This window comes from Bombyx mori, chromosome 7 (assembly GCF_030269925.1).
Source record: "Bombyx mori chromosome 7, ASM3026992v2".
In the NCBI taxonomy this organism is placed as follows: domain Eukaryota; kingdom Metazoa; phylum Arthropoda; class Insecta; order Lepidoptera; family Bombycidae; genus Bombyx; species Bombyx mori.
Window position 1 is genome coordinate 3,603,760 of NC_085113.1, and position 23,149 is coordinate 3,626,908.

At 35.9% G+C, this 23,149-nt stretch overlaps 1 protein-coding gene across 2 annotated transcripts in view; it reads left to right on the forward strand.

Moving 5' to 3' along the window:
• Btl (fibroblast growth factor receptor) overlaps window positions 1–23,118 on the forward strand; it is a 109,181-nt gene extending 86,063 nt beyond the window's left edge. Inside the window, exons 3-15 of one of the 2 annotated variants that reach the window (XM_012697583.4) lie at window positions 10,715–10,868; window positions 11,716–11,843; window positions 12,286–12,603; window positions 12,862–13,053; window positions 13,967–14,178; window positions 14,673–14,808; window positions 16,972–17,228; window positions 17,788–18,028; window positions 18,376–18,565; window positions 19,057–19,168; window positions 19,924–20,117; window positions 20,502–20,639; window positions 21,078–23,118. In XM_012697583.4, coding sequence (XP_012553037.2) covers window positions 10,715–10,868; window positions 11,716–11,843; window positions 12,286–12,603; window positions 12,862–13,053; window positions 13,967–14,178; window positions 14,673–14,808; window positions 16,972–17,228; window positions 17,788–18,028; window positions 18,376–18,565; window positions 19,057–19,168; window positions 19,924–20,117; window positions 20,502–20,639; window positions 21,078–21,282 — 2,477 coding nt within the window. In that variant the 3' untranslated portion in view covers window positions 21,283–23,118. 2 annotated transcript variants of the gene reach the window in all.
• Window positions 23,119–23,149: the final 31 nt, after the last annotated feature.

A 23,149-nucleotide genomic window follows, 5' to 3' on the forward strand; every position in this document is an offset into this window, starting at 1 on the left:
TAGTAGCCAAAACTGAATTATCTTTTTGCATGTCTTGCCAAATGTCATTTGCCTCGGAAAATATGAACACATATGGGTTGAAGACATATTACACATATAACACATAGGTATATATATGAACATATTATGGGTTGGATACGACATTTTCTCAAAATAATAAATTTGCTCGAAATTTGAAACTGCTATTTATCTATAATATATTAATACGAGAAGCAAAAAAAAAATTGCGCGGACGGAGTAGTATGAAATTTTGCACACTTATAGAGAATATAGAGAAGAAGTGCACAATGCTAATATTTTTTTAAAATAATGCATAAAAGATACATTAAATCCATAAAGAAAAAATTACACACACTACTACCATATATTTGACGCACACAAGCATGCATACTATTTATTGTCAAACTTTTGTTCTTGGCGTCAGTTGTCAAATTGAGAATAGATTAAAATTTGTTTGTCTTTGTTAATATTTTTTATAGCGTAGTCTTGGCGAAATGTGTGATTATAGAAGTATAAAATACAATCATAATAGTGTACAAACTGACAATTCCAATTAATTATAGTCGAATTTCGATTACTGCGGGACCTCTAGTTGAGATAAAAACCTCATGCATCACGGCGGGTTAAGGTATTCACACTTCATTTCTTCATACTTTAGGGTTCTTCTTCATACTTCATACTTCATGCTTTACAACTAAGCATCAGATCAGAATTAAGCACATCTGTCTATAAAGTACTAAAGATATGGAATGAAAGCCATTTTTACCTTATTCGATCTTGAAAAATATAGAAATATTTTAAATGTTTATAGCGCTGATTTTTTGTGTTTTTTTTATTTATACCAGTATAGTATCCGGCTTGACGGTCACGCAGGAAAGAACGGAAGACATAAAAATGTCTCGGCTAGCATGACTGAAAATAATTTGTAGTGTTAAGTGTCCAACTTAAGTGGACGAACACTTTACTACTTACTTACTACTTTACTTCTTACTTTATGTAATATTTCTGTATCTTTTTTTTAAAATTTTTTTTATTGCTTAGATGGGTGGACGAGATCACAGCCCACCTGATATTAAGTGGAGCCCATAGACATCTACAACGTAAATGCGCCACCCACCTTGAGATATAAGTTCTAAGGTCTCAGTATAGTTACAGCGGCTGCCCCACCCTTCAAACCGAAACGCATTACTGCTTCACGGCAGAAATAGGCGGGGCGGTGGTACCTACCCGTGCGGACTCACAAGAGGTCCTACCACCAGTAAATATCGTACCATACCATACCATACCATATATCGAGAGCTTTAATTGAAGAGGCTATTGTATCGCCTACCGATCCTATTGTATCTATTTCAAACGTTTTAATCAACTAGCGTTTTAATGTTCAATTTTGCTAGAAAATTTAGAGTATTCATGGAACGAAGTAGTTTTTACTGTAAATCCTACCGTGACTATTATTATGACTATTACTATATTAACATATGCGGTCTTCCGGTTGAATCATAACCATCATTGATCATTCCTATCGGTTTCTTTTTATTTGTTCATATAAAAACTATAATCGTGACGTAACTAATAGTCAGAGTACAATTTTAGATAGTAATCGAATTTTAAGTATTGGTCAATCAAAAACTTTTTATGATTTTATTATGAAAATACGTTTTCTCCGACTTTGTTTGGTAAACCTTCATTAATAGCATGTTTATTTTTGTTTAATTTCTTACCCTTCATGTATTTATCTAAACTAGAGGTCCCGCAGTAGTCGAAATTCGACTATAATTAATTAGAATTGTCAGTTTGTACACTATTATGATTGTATTTCATATTTCTATAATTACAAAATTCGCCACTATAAAAAATATTAACAAAGACAAACAATATTTAATCTATTCTCAATTTGACAACAGACGCCAAGAACAAAAGTTTGACAATAAATAGTATGCATGCGTGTGTGCGTCAAATACATGGTATGTAGTGTGTGTAATGTTTTCTTTATTTATTTAATGTATCTTTTATGCATTATTTAAAAAAAAATTGCATTGTGCACTTCTGCTCTATATTCTCTATAAGTGTGGAAAATTTCATACTCCTCCGTCCGCGCAATTTTCGTAAAAAGGGATACAAAGTTTTTGCTTCACGTATTAATATATAGATTGACGGACTTAATGCCTAAAGCATTCTCTATAAGTCAACTAAAAGTAATGCAGAACAAATAATGGTAGGTGTATAGAAATATAGAATTAACACACAAACATACAAAATATATAACAAATATATATATAGATTTATTAACAATATTTTCTGTCTCCCGAAAAAGGACGAATAGTACTTATGTAAATCTGTATATATTTAGTTTATATATTTTGTATTTACATATACATATATGTAAATGATGTCTAAGTAAAAATTTCAAAGTTCGAATCAGAACCGAACATAGATATTACTTAAATCTAGACCCAACTATAGACTAAATGGTATAGAGTTATTTCAATCTTAAGCTTTTATACTGAAACAACAGCTTTAGCGAACGGGCATCATTGACGAGAAAATATCTCTTTGGCTGTCTTCCAAGGTATCAAAAACCAATACAATACCATTTTTCTACGTGCCTCGCGCTACGAGCTTTTATAAATACATTAAATTGATGTAATGCTTTTAATATACATATTTTAGATAAACAAAATGGAAATTCTTTTGGTACCTAAGTGGTTAGTGTTACTTAAAGACGTCAGCCCCAAAAATAGATTGTGCAAACAGAGCAATTGACTGCCAAACTTTTTCAATATTTTCAAGCTACTAATAAAATCGAGTCTTAGTTTTGTTATAATTATTTTAAATAAAATTCCAATATATTGCTGTGTACAACAAAGAGGACATTGCAAGTCTATTTTTTGCAATTTGTTTACACAATCCTAAATAAAAATTAATTTGAAAACGCCATTTTCTCATCTGTGTCGTCGCTGCTGCTGTATTAACATTTCTTTTTATCTTCGAAATCCTTTTCCAACAGCGCAAGCGCGGTAAAACTGAAATTTAAAAAAAATACATTATTCTTTATATTAAAATTAAAAAACATTACATTAGCAAGCTGTTTATTAAGTGTTTCGTATCTAACATTATCATTATATGACACGTTTCACTTTTATGAACTTTAATCTAGAACACGTAAGAACAGAAATACACAGACTCACTTTAATTTATATTTTACTAGCTGACCTGGCAGACTTCGTAGTGCCTCAATCGATAAATAAAAGACACATCAAGAGGACACATCAAAGGAAAAACTAAATTGTTTGTTTTTATATAATTCCGACTTTCACGAATAATTCAAGACCAAAATTAGCCAAATCGGTCCAGCCGTTCTCGAGTTTTAGCGAGACTAACGAACAGCAATTCATTTTTATATATAGAGAAGACTAGCTGACCCGGCAAACTTCGTACTGCCTCAATCGATAAATAAAATACGTAAGCTTTTGTATAAAATAAACTTAAAACAAACTAAAGGAATCCGTCCGACGGGGGTCACATCAAATGGAAAACAAAATTGTTATTTTTATTTAATTCCGAGCATTTTCATATTTATCTACCTTTCAAACCTTCTCTGGGCTTCCACAAATAATTCAAGACCAAAATTAATCAAATCGGTCCAGCCGTTCTCGAGTTTTAGCGAGACTAACGAACAGCAATTCATTTTTATTTATAGAGAATTTACTATTACGTTTAAAATGCATGCGTTTGCAGTGCGCCCTTCCTTTAACATCCATTTCTTTGTTCTATCAACCAGACCAGTACATTGGACGTGCATTCCTCCACTACCTTCTGTCGAAGATCACCGTAGTCACGCGAAGCAGCTGCCCTTTAGCTATTAGATCTACTTCGGAAGCGCTTGGGCAGCAGTTAGCAAAATCCACCCATCCTGTTTAAGCCTTTGCTCGCCCACCTATCCTGGCGGAACTGGAAAAGCTTTCGGGCCAATAGTACTCCTTCCCACATAAAAAAAAATCGCAATACTTATAATTGTTTGAAATCTAACAATTATTCTTAACGAAATTCGTTCATTTCCATATTGAGTCCCGTCTGTGTGGTTGACTCTTCAATACTGTCTACGCAATTATGAGGAACATGCACCTCAAAACGATTCACGGAGGTTTAAATCCGAATCGAGGTCATGACGAAGCAACGTATTGTAATGTTTTCGTTTAACACGACGCGCTACGTTCTTATATCATTATGGAAAAGTTTTATTAACATACAAAACAATCGAGGTATGATCCCTCTCCTAATCTTATGCTTATTAGGATTACGGATCTTTTGGATTCGACACCGTCAATTTGGAGGATGTTATTGTTTTAAAATGGAAATGGGCTGGTCACATCGCGAGGCTTAAGGATGAGAGATGGACTATAAAAATGACATTTTGGAAAGGCCCACTAGGTAAAAGGAACAGAGGTAGACCATTGACTCGTTGGGAATATGAGATTATAAGGACAGCCGAAAAAGATCGCACAGGAAAAAGACAATTGGGCATCTTTGGAGGAGGCCTTTGGGTAAAGCCCTCCTAAAAATATTCTAGTATTGGGTAATACGGGGTTTCTACGTAAAACTAAAAAAGTGAATTAAATTTGTTAAGTGATTATACTTGTTAATAACTGTTAAAGTATTTAGTAGAAAATGAAAGGTGAAGACTTAGTGTTTTATTTGGTTACAATAAAACAGCGTATCAGAGAACGGGCCTTAAAGATCCCTAGAATATATTTAAGTAGGCATTACCGCTTTATTTCTAGCGAAAAGCATTCAAGATATTCCTGTTGAAGATAAAATATATTTTATACAGTGGGGACTTAGCTCTTATATTTATTTATTTATTTTTATTGCTTATATTGGTGGACGAGCTCACAGCCCACCTGGTCTTAAGTGGTTACTGGAACCCATAGACATCTACAACGCAAATGCGCCACACACCTTGAGATGTAAGTTCTAAGGTCTCAGTATAGTTACAACGGCTGCCCCACCCTTCAAACCGAAAGGCATTACTGCTTCACGGCATCGGCAATTATATCTAATAGCGCTGTCGAAAAAGCTAAAAGCAGTGTTCCTAAACAATTAAGTAAAGTTTCTCTTAAGTACACGTTGCACAAGAAAAATCGTAACTGTTTTTGAATTTTGTTTTAAAATTCTGTCCCACACATTCTTTATTCAAAAGAAATACCAAGAATTTCGGTATGTCTTATTGAAAATTATTCGTGAGTAAATTGCTAAAACGTGTGAAATGTCCGTCTTGTAAAATTCGGTGTCGCGTTATTGTTTTTAAAAATGCCAATACTTTTGCGATCGAGTTCGATGTTTTTTATTGTTATTTTCGAGACCCAAGGGTGTGTCGGGTCCTACATCTGCTCTGCACATGCAACCACTAAATCGTCAATTTAAGATGTCGCAAAAAGGATAGTGCTGTTCCACTAGTCGATCGATACCTTACAATGTTGTTTATTTAGTTTTTACGCATTATTCACACAATTACGACACGCTTCTCTCAGACTATAGGTTAACTAGCTGGCCCAGCAAAAGTTGTTTTGCCATATAAATTACTTCTAAGAAAGATAAACAGCGCCATCTGCCGGGCTGATTTGTGAATCTAAACCATCCAGGGTGCCACCCAAACGCATACAAAAAAAATCATTCAAATCAGTCCAGCCGTTTAAGAGGAGTTCAGTGACAAACACACGCACAGAAGAAATGTATATAAAGATAATACTTTTTTGGAACAGTTCGCAAGTCGCGTTGACGTTTCTGTGCCAGAAAACATCTCTCAACTGCCAACAGCTACTACGTAACTTTCAGCTCAGACGAACCGGCCGTTTCTTCATAAAATTAAACCACCTTCAAAGCGAAAAAGATAAAAAGAAACATATTTACGCGTTATAAAAAGTCGACATCGATAGAACAAAGCCCATCACTATCGCCCGCCATAATTCACAGTCCACAAATCTCGATGGCCGTTAAAATTTTAACCGGGACACTCTGAACAAAGCATTACGGCCTGGTTCAAGGGTCTGCGAAATGTCAAGAAAATATCTGGAATCAGCAATGAATAGAATATGTATTATCTCGACTGGAACCAGTGACAGAAATGACGGCTAATCAATTTAAATAATCACTTTTGAATGTCCGAATTGTTTGTAAATTCGTTCAATCGGATTATGTATAATAAATAATAATCGTTCCTAACAACATTAGTTTTATCGCTACTGCTACCAGATACATAATAAATAAATAGAAACGTCAACATGTAGACTGAATGCGTTTTGAGTATATGCTAATGACAGTTTCATACTTAAGTACTTTTAACATTTAAGCTCACAAGACAAAATAGAATTAAACTCCAAAAGTTTGTACTGTTTCAGAAATTGTATGCTTCTCATTATTGCATGTTACTTGTTTAGTATTAATACACATATTATAACTATATATGAGACAATGAAATCTAATAATGAAATTAATACTAAATACATATCTTAAAAAATAAAATAAAAAATAAATGTGTGGTGTCGTGGGACACCGGATAGGAACGAAGTTCCTTATTATAAAAATATTAATTTTATGTTCTATTCGAGGTATAAAGAAAACAATTATTCGGGTATACATTTTTATTATGATTTATTTATTGATAAAAAAATATGTTATATTTTGTACGTTATTACAAAGTTAAGTCGCACACTGTGTGTGCATTACTAATAAAAATCTTACGTTACGGACGTTTTTTCCCGGTTAGGGTACCCCTCCGCATAGTTCCATAAGGAACATCGTTCCAATAATAATTCTGAGTTCAATTTATGCTAAATTAATAAACGCTTAATATTCTCTAGTTCGAACACAAAAATACATTTAAATGTTGAATTTAAATTTAAAAAGCGGACCCATAAAAGCCTCTCCCAACCCGCTCACAGCTCGTTAAGCCACGTACGCACAAAAATAGCACGCTTATTTCAAAATAACGTATTTTCAAAATAGTCCGCCACTGGACACCTGAACGCGATAAATCTAGTCGCTTATTTTAAAGTGCCCGTTAGTCTGCAAAACGCGGTTTTAGATGTTGAAGTTTAGTTAGTTAGCTTTCAGTGAACTAATTGCGAAGTTATGCTACCTACTAAGGAAATTTGCTTTGAAAAATATTTGTAGTAATTTTTTATTATAGTATGCATTTTGATTGTCTCTGGTTTTTCAAGTTAATTAACATTTTATTTAACGTTAATACATAGCTCTTTAGGATAATTTTTGTTTTAAAAAAAACTTGTTGCTTAAGGATCATATATATTACTCTTGATTTAAAATTTGAATGAGATATGCAAATAATCTCGAATACTATCTTGTCTGCTATGCTTTTTTTTTTAGTTCACGCAAGTTTTAATATAAGAAAGCTCAAGAAATACGTACTTAACAAATGTTCACGATTTACTTTCACGGTGAAGGAATAACATCGTGTAATAAAAATCTAACCCGCTAAATCATAATTTGCGTAATTACTAGTTGTAGGACGTCTTGTGGGTTCTACCCGTACCACCACCCTGCCTATTTCTGCTATGAACAGTAATGCTCATATTTCAAGGTGGGTGGCCGCATTTACGTTGGAGATGTCTATGGGCTCCGGTAACCATTTAACTGGTGGTAGGACCTCTTGGGAGTCCGCACGGGTAGGTACCACCACCCCCTCGCCTATTTCCGCCGTGAAGCAGTAATGCGTTTCGGTTCGAAGGGTGGGGTAGCCGTTGTAACTATACTGAGATCTTAGAACTTATCGATCATCTCGAGGTGGGTGGCGCATTTACGTTGTAGATGTCTATGGGCTCCAGTAACCACTTAACACCAGGTGGGCTGTGAGCTCGTCCATCCATCTAAGCAATAAAAAAAAAAAACACCAGGTCGGCTGTGAGCTCGTATACCCATATAAGCAATAAAAAAAATATAAAGTATGTTCTTGTATGTATTCGTACTACGTATTCGTATTTTATCAGTGACATTCCATTGACACTGACAAAATACATTTAATCATTTGATTCTCTAGCATGAATTAAAATGCCATGTAACCAATACTTTCCTTTTTTGCTTGAATACATTTTTTCCAGTAAATTCACTCAAAGTTGAAACTTCCCATTGCCGCTCGAAGTGTTGAAAGACTGCCGAACATTTTTATGCCGCAGTTCTTTCGACCTAAATCAATCATCTCCTCTCAGAGAACACACATAAAACAATTAACCTCTCGCGAAATAAGTCCGTTCATTTATCAAGAGAGCACTGAGTTATTTTTTTAAGCTGCAACAAGTTATGACGCGGTCTTTGGTAGCATGACTCGCGTGGCAATGTCGCTTGCTTGCGCTTTAACGTTTTCGCTTGCGACGCGTAAAGGACTATGTTCATGAGTTGAGAAGTTTGCGTTAAATTTACACAATGTCGAAAACCAGGGCCCTGAAACTGCAATACTTGAAGACAAATGTTTTTTGACGTGACAACGTCTTATAGTTCGATGGAGCCGGCTGCACGCACGAAATAACATGAAACATGCGGCGCTACCTCGCTCTGAGGCGTTTCATTTAAGGCTTGAAGTGCAAGCGAGAGCGCGCAACGAGCGACAAAGAGGCACAATCGGCCTCCGCGCTCGGCAGCGTGAGTGAGCGATGCATCCGCGTGGACAGCTGCTATACAATAATACATTTACATGTTTTCGTCAAGTATGAAGTTCAAAAGTGAATTTGGTGTCAATTGTCCGTACAAAATATCTATCAAACAAATAAAATTAAAATTTTCTTTTGAAAAATGAAACCATTCCATCAGTATTTTCTTATGAAGTTGTCACGTTCAACTATCGTTAGTAAACCGACCTTACAGACAACCGATTTTTGTATGGAAACTAGCGACATCTTGTAGCGGATGTCCCTAAATTCATATGTTGTTAAAGTTAAGGCATTTAATTATTGTATAACTAAGCACAGAAAATACAAAAAAATAAATCATACAAGTATTTATTTGTTAAAGACAAATTGAATAAATTTTAGCAATTTGTGGTTTCTGAAAATTTACAAAATCCATAATTAAAAATAAATCAAAGGATAGGTAATATGTTATTGCCATCTACAGGAGCAATGAGAAACTAATCGAAGCGAGGCCATCTAGTGGCCGACGCCCTTAAACATTTTTGTTGAGTGCTTGAGTTGCTCATCTATAACTAATTTATGTTTTTTTTTATCGGCATCAAACCAGTAAATACGCAAATTACAATTATTCATACAAAAAAAAGCTGACTTAGCGTGTTCATTTACTATTAACAAAAAATTCAATTAAAAATATCACACAATCAGGGCTTATTATGAAACCTCACGGGAACCGACGTCATTTCTTTAATCTAGTTTCATGTAACATCCACAGTGCGGTCATCCACAGTGCGTTTCCAGAGATCTTTTTTGCCACGTGTCCATCCGGCTATGGAATGAGCTCCCCTCCACGGTGTTTCCCGAGCGCTATGACACGTCCTTCTTCAAACGAGGCTTGTGGAGAGTATTAAGCGGTAGGCAGCGGCTTGACTCTGCCCCTGGCATTGCTGAAGTCCATGGGCGACGGTAACCACTCACCATCAGGTGGGACTCAGTTCTCAGCCGTATGCTCGTCTGCCTACAAGGGCAATAAAAAAAATCTTTGAACAAAACAGGTGTACAACAAAGTAAATTTTGTAGTGCGTCTGAAATCACAGGCACAAATCAACCGATAATATTTTTAATCGTGACAATGAACCCATTTAACCTATTTCGTTATTTTCTACAATATGATCGATGAATATAAATATTTTCATCTGTTCACTGTTTATGTTATGGAATAATGGCGAAAAATATTAACGGACAGACAATAAATAAATGCTAATATATATTGTTTAACTTTATTTCAATCAGTTCGTAGACTAAACAATATAATTATGTACATAGATTACCATGAAAAAATGAAGTGCTATCAAATGAAATTTGCCAAACTTATTAATTTACTAGCTGTACCGGTCCGCTTCGCAGGGCATTTAAAATTAACATTATTATTTCTCACCCCCACAAAGATTCTCATTATTAACGCCCCCGCAACTGGTGTAGGGAGTCCAACACTCATATAAATATTAGCCTATCCATTAGGTACATGTATTTTCTACACGGATACCAAGTTTCAAGTCAATCGGATGCATGGTTCAGTAGTTATAACGGAACATCCGCAAAAACCACTGTAGGTTTATATATTAGTATAGATGTTGTTAGTGGGTGGTAGCGCGTCTTAAAGAGACTTGGATGGACTGTATGAAAGAGGGTATGCGAGAGAAGGGTGTTAGTGCCGAGATGATTTATGATAGCACCGAATGGAAAAGAAGGAAATGCGTCGACCCCACATATTGGCATAAGGGCAAGCAGAAGAAGATCTGGTAGGGCGTATTGTGAATCAGCAAGGATACGGTTAGGTACCACCATTCCACGTTCTGGTACCCACAGGCTCGATAACCATCTAAACTAGGATGTGAGGGAGCCAAAACCTTTTTGCAGGTTTGTTTAAATGACACGATATTATTATTACACTGTTCATCCTTAACGTGTGTCAGTAAAAAATGGTACCTGCCTAAGATTAGAGCATCGGTAAAAACGCTTCTACGAAATAGTCACGAGGCGGTTTTTAACCAATAAATCCCTTATTGTTCCAGATGACAATTACACAGTAATTGAAGCGGCAACAAATGATAGACTTCGTCTGATCTGCGGCCTTAAGCCTCGGAGTCAAGCACAGATGGTGGAGTGGTTTAAAGATGGCCAGGCTCTGGATGGAGTCTCCAAGAGGATAACACAACAAAGGCAATGGTTAGTAGACACATCTAATTTTTTGGAAAAATATTTTGAAAACCTTGAGGACGGAAAAAAAATTGACTTTCCGAATAGCAGCATCTCGTCCCTGATAACCATTTAGCGTGGCCACTTACTTATCTTTTGATTCCAATGGACACCAATACGTTAGGTATGTTGGCATAGATATCAAAGCATACAATAGATGCAAATTAATAGATACAAATGTAAATAGCATCATTTTGTGCAATAACATTAAAACTCAAAATTGTGTAACTCCATTTGTAATTCCTTGTTATAAAGTATATATATTTCATGATGCGTGGTAAAGTACTTATTTTAGTACGGAATGTGTTATGCCAAGCCATAAAGCTCATGATTATCTACCGACACTTGGCACGGCTCGAAGCAAACATGAACACTCGAATACCTTTGTAAACCATATATTGATGTAGCGTTTCAGCGAACCGAAATAGGGACACGACTTTCCCGAAACCAACTGGGAACGCATCAATATTTACTGGTCTTAAAATACGCGTAATATTTCATATTCACACGCGGTTGAACGTTAGTTTATCGGTCTATTCGAGGCATATGAAAACAAACTTTCGGTCAAGATAACTTGTTATATTAATAAGGATATTGAAAAGGTATTTCGCAACGGTTGCTTTCCAAGGGGTTTTGTTTCGTGGATATTGATTGGAATGTGTTATAATATTGAAATTGGTAATCTTATAAAATCAATAAAGCCTTATTTCTTCGTTCTATTCTTAAAAGGTTCCAAGATATTAATTCGGATTTAAGCAATATCACCATAAGGTACAAAAAGGAGAAATTCAATGCTTAATTCCATAAAATATTTCAGGTTAAGAATAAAAGGATTTAGAGCGAAAGACGCTGGTGTTTACTCGTGCCAAAACGAAGAAGATAAGTTCAAGGAAATGGCTGTCACGATCAAGCACAAGATTGGACAAGATCAAGATAATTTAGAAGGTAATGTTTCCCAGAGGCGACAACATTGAAACTCAGTTCTTTAAATATGACACACGAACAGACACACCGAACAGATTCTATTTTCATATAATATTTTATTGGCGTCTTTATTGGTCATCCAGATGTATAAACACAGACAGACGTCGACACTGGATTCCGTTGTTAATATGAATGCAATGTTGCATTCGATATTTGAAAATAAATGTGTTTTAAATAAATATAATTACGTGTTTTTGAACGCTACAGGATGCACTTAAAGTCTTAGTTCGGAATGCCACGTTTCCTGTCGTCGAAAATTCTGATGACGTTTTAATTTTAATTCATATAAAACATAAAACTTTTCCTTTAACTCAATCAAATACTAACAAATAAAATTGTTCGCGGGTTCATTTATTTACGCCGGTAAACTCATTCTACCTTGAAATACTCTCGCGTGTTACAGAATATCAAGCAGATGTGGATATAGACAGGCCAATGCCAGAAATACTATCGCAACACCAAGCTGTTTCGCTACACGAAAATAACAAATTTGAAGAAAATACGACTGAAATAAAACGATTAGCAAGAACAATGAAATTAAAAGAAATCGATCCAAAAGATGAGGATCCTGATGATAAAAGTGAAAAGGATCATCCCGTTTACGGACACGTGGATGAAACTAAAAAGAAATACCCTCCCAAATTCAAACATCCATCAAAAATGTACACTATGGAAATGAAGCCTGCTGGCAGCTCTGTCAGATTTAAATGTCCTGCTGAAGGTAAGATTTTATGATCAGATTGAAACGATGTAGGTATGTACCCACTAAAATTAGCCCTGCTTGTTCATCATGGCTAATGCAGGACACGTTTAATTATTCTTAGGTCTCGATGATAATAAGTAATGACAAATTTATATCAATTGATTCGACCGCATCACACATTGTGTCGAAAGTACTTTGTGTTTTTATATTATTAAAACAAAAAAAAAAACTTTGTTAATGTGGTTTAGTCATGTATTGGAAATATCTGATTTTCAGGGAATCCCACGCCAAATATTACGTGGTACAAAAACAAAAGTAATCCAATACAAAGGACATACTTCCAGCCTAGCTACGCTAAATGGGCGATAAATTTAGATGAACTTACCAAAGCAGATAACGGAAATTACACTTGCGTTGTTTGCAATGAACTGGGTTGCATTGAGCACACTGTTGTGTTACACATACAAGGTAGGATTCATGTGCCATTTACCTATTCATCTAAGAATTATAGTAACAATAAATTATTTAATTGAACCACAAAAATTTTATGTGCCCTACAATTTCTTAGAGCGTTATCCATCGAAGCCGTATATTAAAGAAGGCTATCCTGGTAATAAAACCGTCTTGCTCAACGAGACTGTGAAGCTCTCCTGCCCACCAGTCTCTGACCTGGAGCCATATCTTTACTGGATCCGACCGACGAATTACTCTATGAAAGACGTAGAAGTTGGGCCGAGTGATATGCCGATTCCTGGGGGCGATCTTATTGAGGTCTAGAATTTTATTACGGTGAAGGGTCTCGTAATAACCATTGGCTTAGAATAAGATCGATTCTCTTGCAAATTGACAGATTGGATATGTTGAAGCTTTGAATCATTGGACTTATCTTAGGGATAGTATCTAAATTGTGTTCCAAATCTTAGATGACCTGAGGTCGTTTTTTACATGTAAATTGTCATTTTGCAAGATTCTTTTAGGGGTCAGTTTAATGTCGGTGAAAGATTCATTACCATAGAATATTTGTGTATAACATACCATCTTGGTGACGGCTTGTTGGTTTGGGTACAATATATTTTGTATAATAACATTCGCTTGTAAGTTCATTATTAAATTCTGCGTCATTACTACGTTGTAGATTTTAGAATATATAATTTTATTTTTCTATAATATGTTTATTGAGATCAGAGGAACAAGGTTGGATATAAGCGCTTCTAAATTTTATATCATTTGCTTTCTAAACGTAATTGGCTCTAATATTTTAAACATACGTTTTGTTTTGGTTATGACCAAACAACTGCATATTTTAGTAAACTAAAGCCGACCTTGTACTTCTAATGTAGAATTAAATGTAATTCAAACAAGAAGATTCTGGTTTTTATAGAGCGCCTATACGCGAAGCCAGTTCTCACGCAAGGCGCAGTCAATCAAACTCGGATCGTAGGAGAGACGGCAAGATTCTCTTGCGATTTCCTCTCGGACATGCATCCGTATCTCTACTGGATGTATTTCTCGAAGGATGATTACGTCTATAGCGATGCCATCGATAGCGACGGCTCTGTTCTAGACTTAAATGACACGAGCAAATTCGTAACGGTGAGGGCCAAGTGACTAACGCATTTATGTGTGGGGCTTTGCATGCTTGTAACATATCCATGTTTTGCCTGTTGCTCAGTTGTTTTATTGAAAGCTTTAATCATATTTTTCTCTTTTTTTGTTAAATATAATTAAGCGTTTTTATACGAACTTGTGTTTTGTATGAAAAAAAAGCGTTGCTTTACATTTCCAAAATATATTTTTCGTTCAATTTTATGAAAGATTTTTTTTATATCCAAACGATATTTAGCGCCATATAAATTTGGACATGATATAGTCAAGAAATTTGAGTTTTTTTTTTTATAAATTTGACTGCATAATCTATACTTTGGCCGCTTTAATTAATTTTGTCTTCGAGCTTTTGCTTCTAGCTTTTGTGATTAGTTTTGTAGACACCTTTAATAAACCAAATGCAGTTCTCGTAACTTGATAATGTGATGCTAATAGACGTATTATCGGGATATTTACTGAAGATACATGATCGTATATTACAGAGCGATGATCCGTTTGACAAGTTGGAGCAGTTGACTTTGTACAACGTGACAAAAGAAGACGAAGGCTGGTACGTCTGCGTCGCTCTAAACACACTCGGCAATACAACCGCGAAAGGATACCTTACTGTTCTTGAATGTGAGTATCTTACTGCTTACTACTTAGGGTCGCTTTTAGATTATCCCTGAAGCTAATGATAAACATTCATGTGCTCTTCTTGATACTGCGTCAGAAAGAATCACATATGTGTCAGCCTATTAGTGTGACGAACAGAAACTTGTCTTAGATTTAAGGATACCTGTGTATACCAGTATATGCATTTTTTATTTATTTATTACATAGGTCGGTGAATGAGCTCACAGCCCACCTGATGTTAAGTAGTTACCGGAGCCCATAGACATGTACGACGTAAATGCCGCGACCCACCATGAGATATGAGTTGTAAGGTCTCAGAATAGTTACAACGGCTGCCCCACCCTTCAAACCGAAACGCATTACTGCTTCACGGCAAAAATAGGCAGGGCAGTGGTACTTACCAGTGCAGACTCACAAGACGTACTAGTAAATGTGCGAGCCAATGAGTGTGACGAACAGAAAGCTCTGTCTAACTTTAAGAATACCTTTGCATACAAGTATATGTATATTTATAAATACGAATGTATGTATGCGAACACATAGAAAAATATGATGGTGTACTTTAAAAATTCTCGGACCAATAAGCAGAAGCAGTCGAAAGAGAAAGTAGTTATGGCTTATATTGCGGCGCGTGTTTAATATCCTCTCTAGAAATAAATACAGTAAAGACCTAATAATATAAAAAAGCATTTAAGTAAGAAGAAAATATATGTAAAATAGAGAGAATAAATGAGATTATAATGTATGGTTGGTAACAATGGGTTAATTTCATACTAAAATAATACTTTTATTACTAGTCATTTCGAACTTGCGTAAAAAGCGCCTGATGTTTTCAAATCGTAGTAAGTTTTGTTTAGGTATTGCTGCTATTACCTAAGACAGTTAGTGGAGTAGTAAAAAACGAGTAGTAGAAGTTCTAAGCGCAGATTTTCTGAGGAACAGTTGGATAGACCTATGTACTTTTTTCTTCGTGCCCTTAATTCCTATTATTATGTGGAATCAGCGTAATGTGTCTTCTTTCTCCATTGTTATACTGCGTAGAGATTTATCATGAGTTTTAGGATCGGACGCCTGCTTGATGTTAAATTTCCTTAGGGGCGCTATCGTTGGCATAAAATTGTAAGTCCCATAGTCGCCTAACATGTTGCGGGATTCAAAATCAACAAACTACTCGTTTGTAAGCATTTTGTGTTCTTTTGCAAATTAATATCTACTGGAGCCCATAGACATTACAACGTGAACGTTGTCTTTAACGGTAGGCAGCAGCTTGGCTCTGCCCCTGGCTTTGCTGAAGTCCATGGGCGACGGTTACCACTCACCATCAGGTGGGCCGTATGCTCGTATGCCTACAAAGAGCAATAAATAAATAAAAGACAAGAGGTCGGAATCTCAATTGTATAACGTATCTCTCATTGTTCAAAGCGGAAATCATGCGAAATATCAGTTACCACCGCCCACGCAAAGATAAGACAAATCGACTTAATTGTAGTTGCAATTCTTGAGTCCTTCCACAACCATGTTAAAGATAATCACTTATCTATTTACCATCAGTTTACGTCTATTGCTTTAAGTATTCAAGCTATTCGCTGGTATCTTTGTGATTGATTTACTGCTGTTAGACTAGGAAAGCTACGGTATTTCCGATGCAAATGTCTCCCTGTGTCAGCGTAATTGTGTAATTGCATTTATTGCTTTCAACGTACCTACGTAGGCGCGCTTTTCGTATCTTTAGCGACGCTTCATTTGTTTAACTTGTTAGTTGGCTAGAATTTAAGATAAGGTTTTGTTCAACAACTCACGAATAGCTGTGAGTCTGTAAATACAAATTTCACTAATACGGACATCATTTGCGTTTGTTTAAAAAAGACAATTTTTAGAAAATGAAATAGTTAGTAGTGAGCGGTTTAGGTGTGCGAAATTTGCAAATGAAAACCAATGACAACGTGCGGAACCTATAATTTAAAATTTATCACGATTTTTTTTTGATATTTTGATATAGTTATTTAATTTTATATATTAGATATTTTGTAGCATAAATAACAGGAAAAGTTAACCACACAATTCGTAATTACCAAACTTTTATTAATCTTGATAATTATAGTGTTCGCTAACGAAGTTTATGAATGCCTCATTTTTCAACAAAATACATTATGTTTTATGTAACAGCTCCTCCGGAATTAGAGATACCGGATCACGGCAAGCACACGCTTCTAATCAACATACTGACCGCGGTACTGGGGGCTATGTTCTTCGTGGCCGCCATTATAGTGGTGATGGTCTTCAAGAAGCTAAAGCGAGAGAAGTTGAAGAAACAACTGGCAATAGAGACCGCGAGAGCTGTTATCGTTACGCACTGGACGAAGAAGGTTACAGTCGAGAAGCCACAGATGAACGGGTCTCCTAATACTACTGGAGAAGCTCTGGTAAGATTTGCTGTTGTTTATTGAATTCACTTCACAAGTGTCGTGGCGTGCAATCTTTTTGACAGGACATAAGACCTACAATGACTAGACATAGACTAAGAAAAAGATTGACAAGAAATGGAAAAGAAACAAAAGAAAGAAACGTAACGAGGGCGGACGTGACTATCGACAGGCAGTACTTTTAATGCCTTCTAAAAGACGGACACGAACCAGACGACAAGGAACGAATTGACCATTCAACAAGGGTGCCTCTTAGATATTGCAGCGTAAAAGTTGTCGTCCATATTGAAACATAGGATCGAAGTTCAATTGCATTAGAATAACCACTACCTATCCTTCCATTAGAATTTTAGAATAAGAACACATTTACGACAGAAACATGTGATAGGGTAATACCAAGCAGGGTATATTTAATATGCTCTGCCACTAGAACGTAAGCACCATCCATCACTATGTTCCCAAAATATCTTAGCAGATTCAACATCCGATCTTGACAAAGAAAAACACAAATATTAATGTCGACTATTGAAATTAAAACTGAAATATTAATTTTTAACAGCTGATGCCAGTCGTCAAAATCGAGAAGCAGAAACTGTCACAAGTACAGAATAATACATCGGACTCGATGATGATGTCGGAATACGAACTCCCAATGGACATAGACTGGGAAGTTCCCAGGGAATCGTTGTCGTTGGGAAAAGTCCTCGGCGAAGGGGAGTTCGGGAAGGTGGTGAAGGCTGAGTGCATCGGCATCCTGAAGCCGGGCTTGCAGTCCGTTGTTGCGGTCAAGATGTTGAAAGGTTTGAATTGTTTAAATATTACAAGCATATTGATTTTATTTTACCCACCTATGCCTAGCCTTAAGAGGCTATTTCAGCTTCACCCTAGCGTGTAGGTGAGTTTTTGGGGCTCAAACCGGAAGTGCTGCTAATACTGGGCCTGTCAAGAGCAGTGCTTCCGAGAATCTAACATCGGATCGCAAACGAGACCCACTGAGAAGATCCAACGAGAAATTCATTGGGCTCGTATTGATAGGTGCTATACACACATTGGCTATTCCTTACTAAGAATGTACTGAAACTTTTGAATTAAAAAGGAGGGAAAAATCACGTCATCCTAATGCTATGACTACAAACTTAATTTGCAGAGGGTCACACGGATGCTGAAATGATGGCTTTGGTGTCGGAAATGGAGATGATGAAGATGATAGGGAAACACGTAAACATAATCAACTTGTTGGGATGCTGCACGCAGGACGGACCTCTTTATGTCATAGTCGAGTACGCACCAAATGGAAACCTGAGGGAATTCCTGAGGAATCACAGACCCGGGAATAGGTGAGATACTTAGAAAATTATTTCCAAAAAAGAGCTAATTGGATTTTTTTTTTTAAATATAAGCAATTCTAATTCCATTTTTGTGCCAAATTAAGGTAGGACAGACGATGAAAAATTACATAAAAGCTATTCGTTCCCAACGAAAAACATCCCTGTGCCTGATTTGTTAGATATACCGAAGTAATTGACTACGTGTTTCTTTTAATTATTTTTTTATTGCTTGGATGGGTGGACGATCTCACAGCCCACCTGGTGTTAAGTGGTTACTGGAGCCCATGGACATCTACAACGTAAATGCGCCACCCACCTTGAGATACAAGTTCTAAGGTCCCAAGTATAGTTACAACGGCTGCCCCACCCTTCCAACCGAAACGTATTACTGCTTCACGGCAGAAATAGGCAGGGCGGTGGTACCTACCCGCGCGGACTCGCAAGAGGTGCTACCACCAGTGTAGTTTTAAATCAATCAGATTTTTATGGTCCATTCTCAGGTACGAGTCACCAAACGAAGATTTGAAAGAAAAGAAGACGCTGACACAAAAAGATCTTGTATCTTTCTCCTATCAAGTGGCCAGAGGAATGGAGTATTTGGCTTCGAGACGAGTAAGTATTGTGGTTATAAAGGACTTATATTATTTTAGTATCACGTAAAACACTAACAGTAAATTCCCCTCGGTTTTCGCAAATCGTAGACATAATTAATATGCTAGCCACCATTTCATTTTCTAGTTAAGATAATTTCCAAGAGTCGACTGATATCCATCTCAATCGTCATCGCGGGAACTGTAAACCATTCAAAACGTTGGAAATAATGAAATGAAAATAATAAATGCGATATTTAACCGGATCAATATTGGATGTATTTTATTTGTGAGAATCCCTCCGCTTAAGCAGCTATACTTTATTTTAAATTACAAATTAATTTCCTTAAAAAATAATTGCTACGTCTCAAATCGGGACGCGTAAATATTTTCGCACATTAAGTTTTTATCATAATGTCATATAATGCAATTTTTTTTTGCTTGTTTGGGTGGACGATCTCACAGTCCACCTGGTGTTAAATGGTTACTGGAGCCCGTAGATATATACAACGTAAATGCGCCACCCACCTTGAGATGTAAGTTCTAAGTTCTCAGTATAGTTACAACGGCTGCCCCGCCTTTCAAACCGAAACGCATCACGGCAGAAATAGTCAGGGTGGTGGTACCTACCCACGCGGACTCACAAGAGGTCCTACCATCAGTTAAATGCGATTGGCAGACTCGATGAGGCGTGCTAGGAGAGAGCCATTAATATTAAGGAATACATGAATGAGATTAAGCAGCAAATCGCTTAGTGAGCTTACACGCACATTCCAGTGCATCCATCGCGACTTGGCTGCTCGTAACGTGCTCGTGTCGGACGACTGCGTCCTCAAGATCGCCGACTTTGGTCTCGCTAAAGACGTCCACAGCAACGACTACTACAGGAAGAAGACAGAAGGGAGACTTCCCGTCCGGTGGATGGCGCCGGAGTCCTTGTACCACAAAGTGTTCACAACGCAGACCGACGTGTAAGTGGAAGTTTGACGATTGTACTTTTTAGGACTCTTCGTTTTCTGTTATTTTTAAGTATGGCAATTGTCATCTTGTGATGACATTTAAGTATAGTGAAATCTTCAATTATTAAATTATTAACTCTAAACACTCACCATCAGCCGTATTCTCGTCTGAGTTTCTCGCCGGATCTTCTCAGTGGGTCGCGTTCCCGATCCGGTGGTAGATTCTGCGAACTACTCCTTCTTGCTAGGGCCAGTGTTAGCAACACCTCGGTTTGAGCCCCGTGAGCTCATCTACTAGTTCGGTGAATCTAGAATAAACCCTCGAGGTTACTAGAATAGGTATAAAAAAAAAACTAATTATTTCATCTGATTAATAAACAATCTTGTCGGCTGCAGTTGGTCGTTTGGCGTGTTGCTATGGGAGATAATGACGCTGGGAGGCACCCCCTACCCCACCGTCCCCGGCCAGTACATGTACCAGCACCTCAGCGCCGGACACCGCATGGAGAAGCCGCCGTGCTGCAGTCTCGAGATGTGAGTCCAGAACTGTGTACTTAGTGCAGGTTTTTTAACGTTCTCCATAGCTTAAAAATTAACGCAAATTTGTATTGAAAGTTTGCCTACGTTTGCCGTTAAGGGCGCTGTTCCAACTGTATGCATAGGAATTTAAGTTAACTTTTACGCGATCGAGGACATTCAAAAACTTGCACTAAGCATACTGATACTTACTTAGCTGTCAGGGGAATCGACAAATCGATCTTGTTGTTTTTTTTTTCAATATAAAAAAATCGTAATTTTTTATTATCAATTATTTGCGGATGAAACAAAAAACTAGAAATTTAGTCAAAATCTAAATAAAATTATTTTTCGCGTAGCAACTATTACACGTCATTTTTTATCGACAAATTAAGCTAAATATTTTAATAAAATTTCTGTAAATCAAAATGATATAATTAATTTTTATACTTTTAGTTACATGTTAATGCGCGAATGCTGGTCGTTTTCACCCGGCGACCGGCCGTCCTTCACCGAGCTGGTGGAGGATCTGGACAAGATTCTTACGGTCACAGCCAACCAGGAGTACCTGGACCTAGGCCTGCCACAGTTAGACACACCTCCTTCAAGTTACGACGGCTCCGGTGACGAAAGCGACGCTGAATTTCCATTTATAAAATAAATTAAAACAAAAAAAAAAAAAACAGAAAACAATGTGTAATGTGCCTTAATTTAGCGCCTCACGGGCAGTGATACGTTTGCGTCTGTAATACTCAAACGAGAATTTCGAATGTTCTAGAATAGGAAAGTTTTTTTTTTGTAAAAAGAAAAAAATCAAATATGGAAGCATTTCGAATAGTGATGTGGAACGCCGAGGTGATTTTTAGATGTTATAGTAATTCAACACTGTGTTTTTCGTGTTGTCTTTACTTAATATTTAGAGAAAGGCTGAATGAAAGAACTTTTCGTGAAATAGGTTTAATATTGAATAATATTATTGAATAACATAATTTGTGCTGTATTAATTAAATTGCAATAATAAGTTCATGAAATAAAATGTGAAGAGTGAACGAACGACATTGACATTTATCAAATGTGTCACTGATTTTTTTTTTTGTCAGAATATCGAACCTAACATTTTCTTAATACTCGTTACGAGATTAATTAGGTTGATAATGGTGTACATAGGGACAAATAAAAAAGTATGTAACTCGAATTTTTATTTGAGAAAACTAAGCAGTTCTTAAGGGCTTCTCATGCTATGTTGTGGACCACAGATAAAATAATTCGAGTCAAGTGGAGAGAATGAATTCGTATTCGGCAATGAGTGATTGATACAAATAATAGGTATATTGTAATCCCACCTACGTATTTGAGTTTTTAATGTTTATTTTGTACTGGATTTTAATTAGATTTTGAATTATTGAAAATCACGAAACGCAATTATTGTATATTTTTATTTATTGAGGATGCTAGTTTGTTTTGAATCATGTTTCATTTTTCTTAATCTATATTTCGAGTGCAGATACTACTAAAAAAATATTGTTTCACTAAATTAAAAATTTCAAAATTTTATTAGATACTTTAGTATAGATTTACTCAATCATGCATTTCGTAGTAAAATTTTATGAAGTTATGATTTAAGACGAATCTCTTCTAATTTTGAACTCTATAAGTGTTAAAAGTGTTAAAGCAGAAAACTTTTCACCGACACGGGCTGGCAATACAGTAGCTGTCAAATATCCAGCATTACGTAAGATATTTATTTAGTGTCCATAATTATTAAGTACATAATACTATGCATAAGTAAAATGAAATAAGAATAAAGTAATGTTTGTAAATAAATTATTTGCGTTGGTTTTGTAAATAGTTAATTTAGTACCAAAGTTCAATTTTACATATTCTATACGTGGGCCGTTTGATATTACGAAGAAAAGTGTAAATTTTGATAAATTTATTATCAAAGTTATCAAAATAATAGTATTATAAATGTTATGATTAAAAAAAACATAATATTATTAATCATCATTGAAGTCTAGTCTTTAAGTATTTTAGAGAATAGTCTACATACATTGATGGCTCGTTGTCTTTGGAAATTTATACATTTATTTTAGCATTTTTCTAGCATCTATTTGTACTTAACTAGTTTCACAAATGTTTATTCAGAATATTGAAATTTATTTGTAAATAAAACTGATGTATAAGATAGGAGGAACAAAGGAATAATTGAAATGTTTTATGGGATGGAAATCGAATTTCTTGTTAGTATTAGAACGATTAAAAATGTATAGGAATTTAAACCATACATTTTATTTTACTCCTTTTTTCTACCAAAAAGGTAGAATTTATTCTTAATGACAGCATTATTTCTATTATATGGTTGAGAGACTGCTGTAGTTATAGCAAAATTAAATGTCTTTCGAAAATATGTTTTGAAGTAAACTTTTTGTTTGTATATTTGAATCATTTTGGAAGTGTCTTGTGAAAGAAAACCGAATAAATATTTAGTTTGGTTGCAGTGTGTCGTTTTAATTATCTTTAACCTTCAC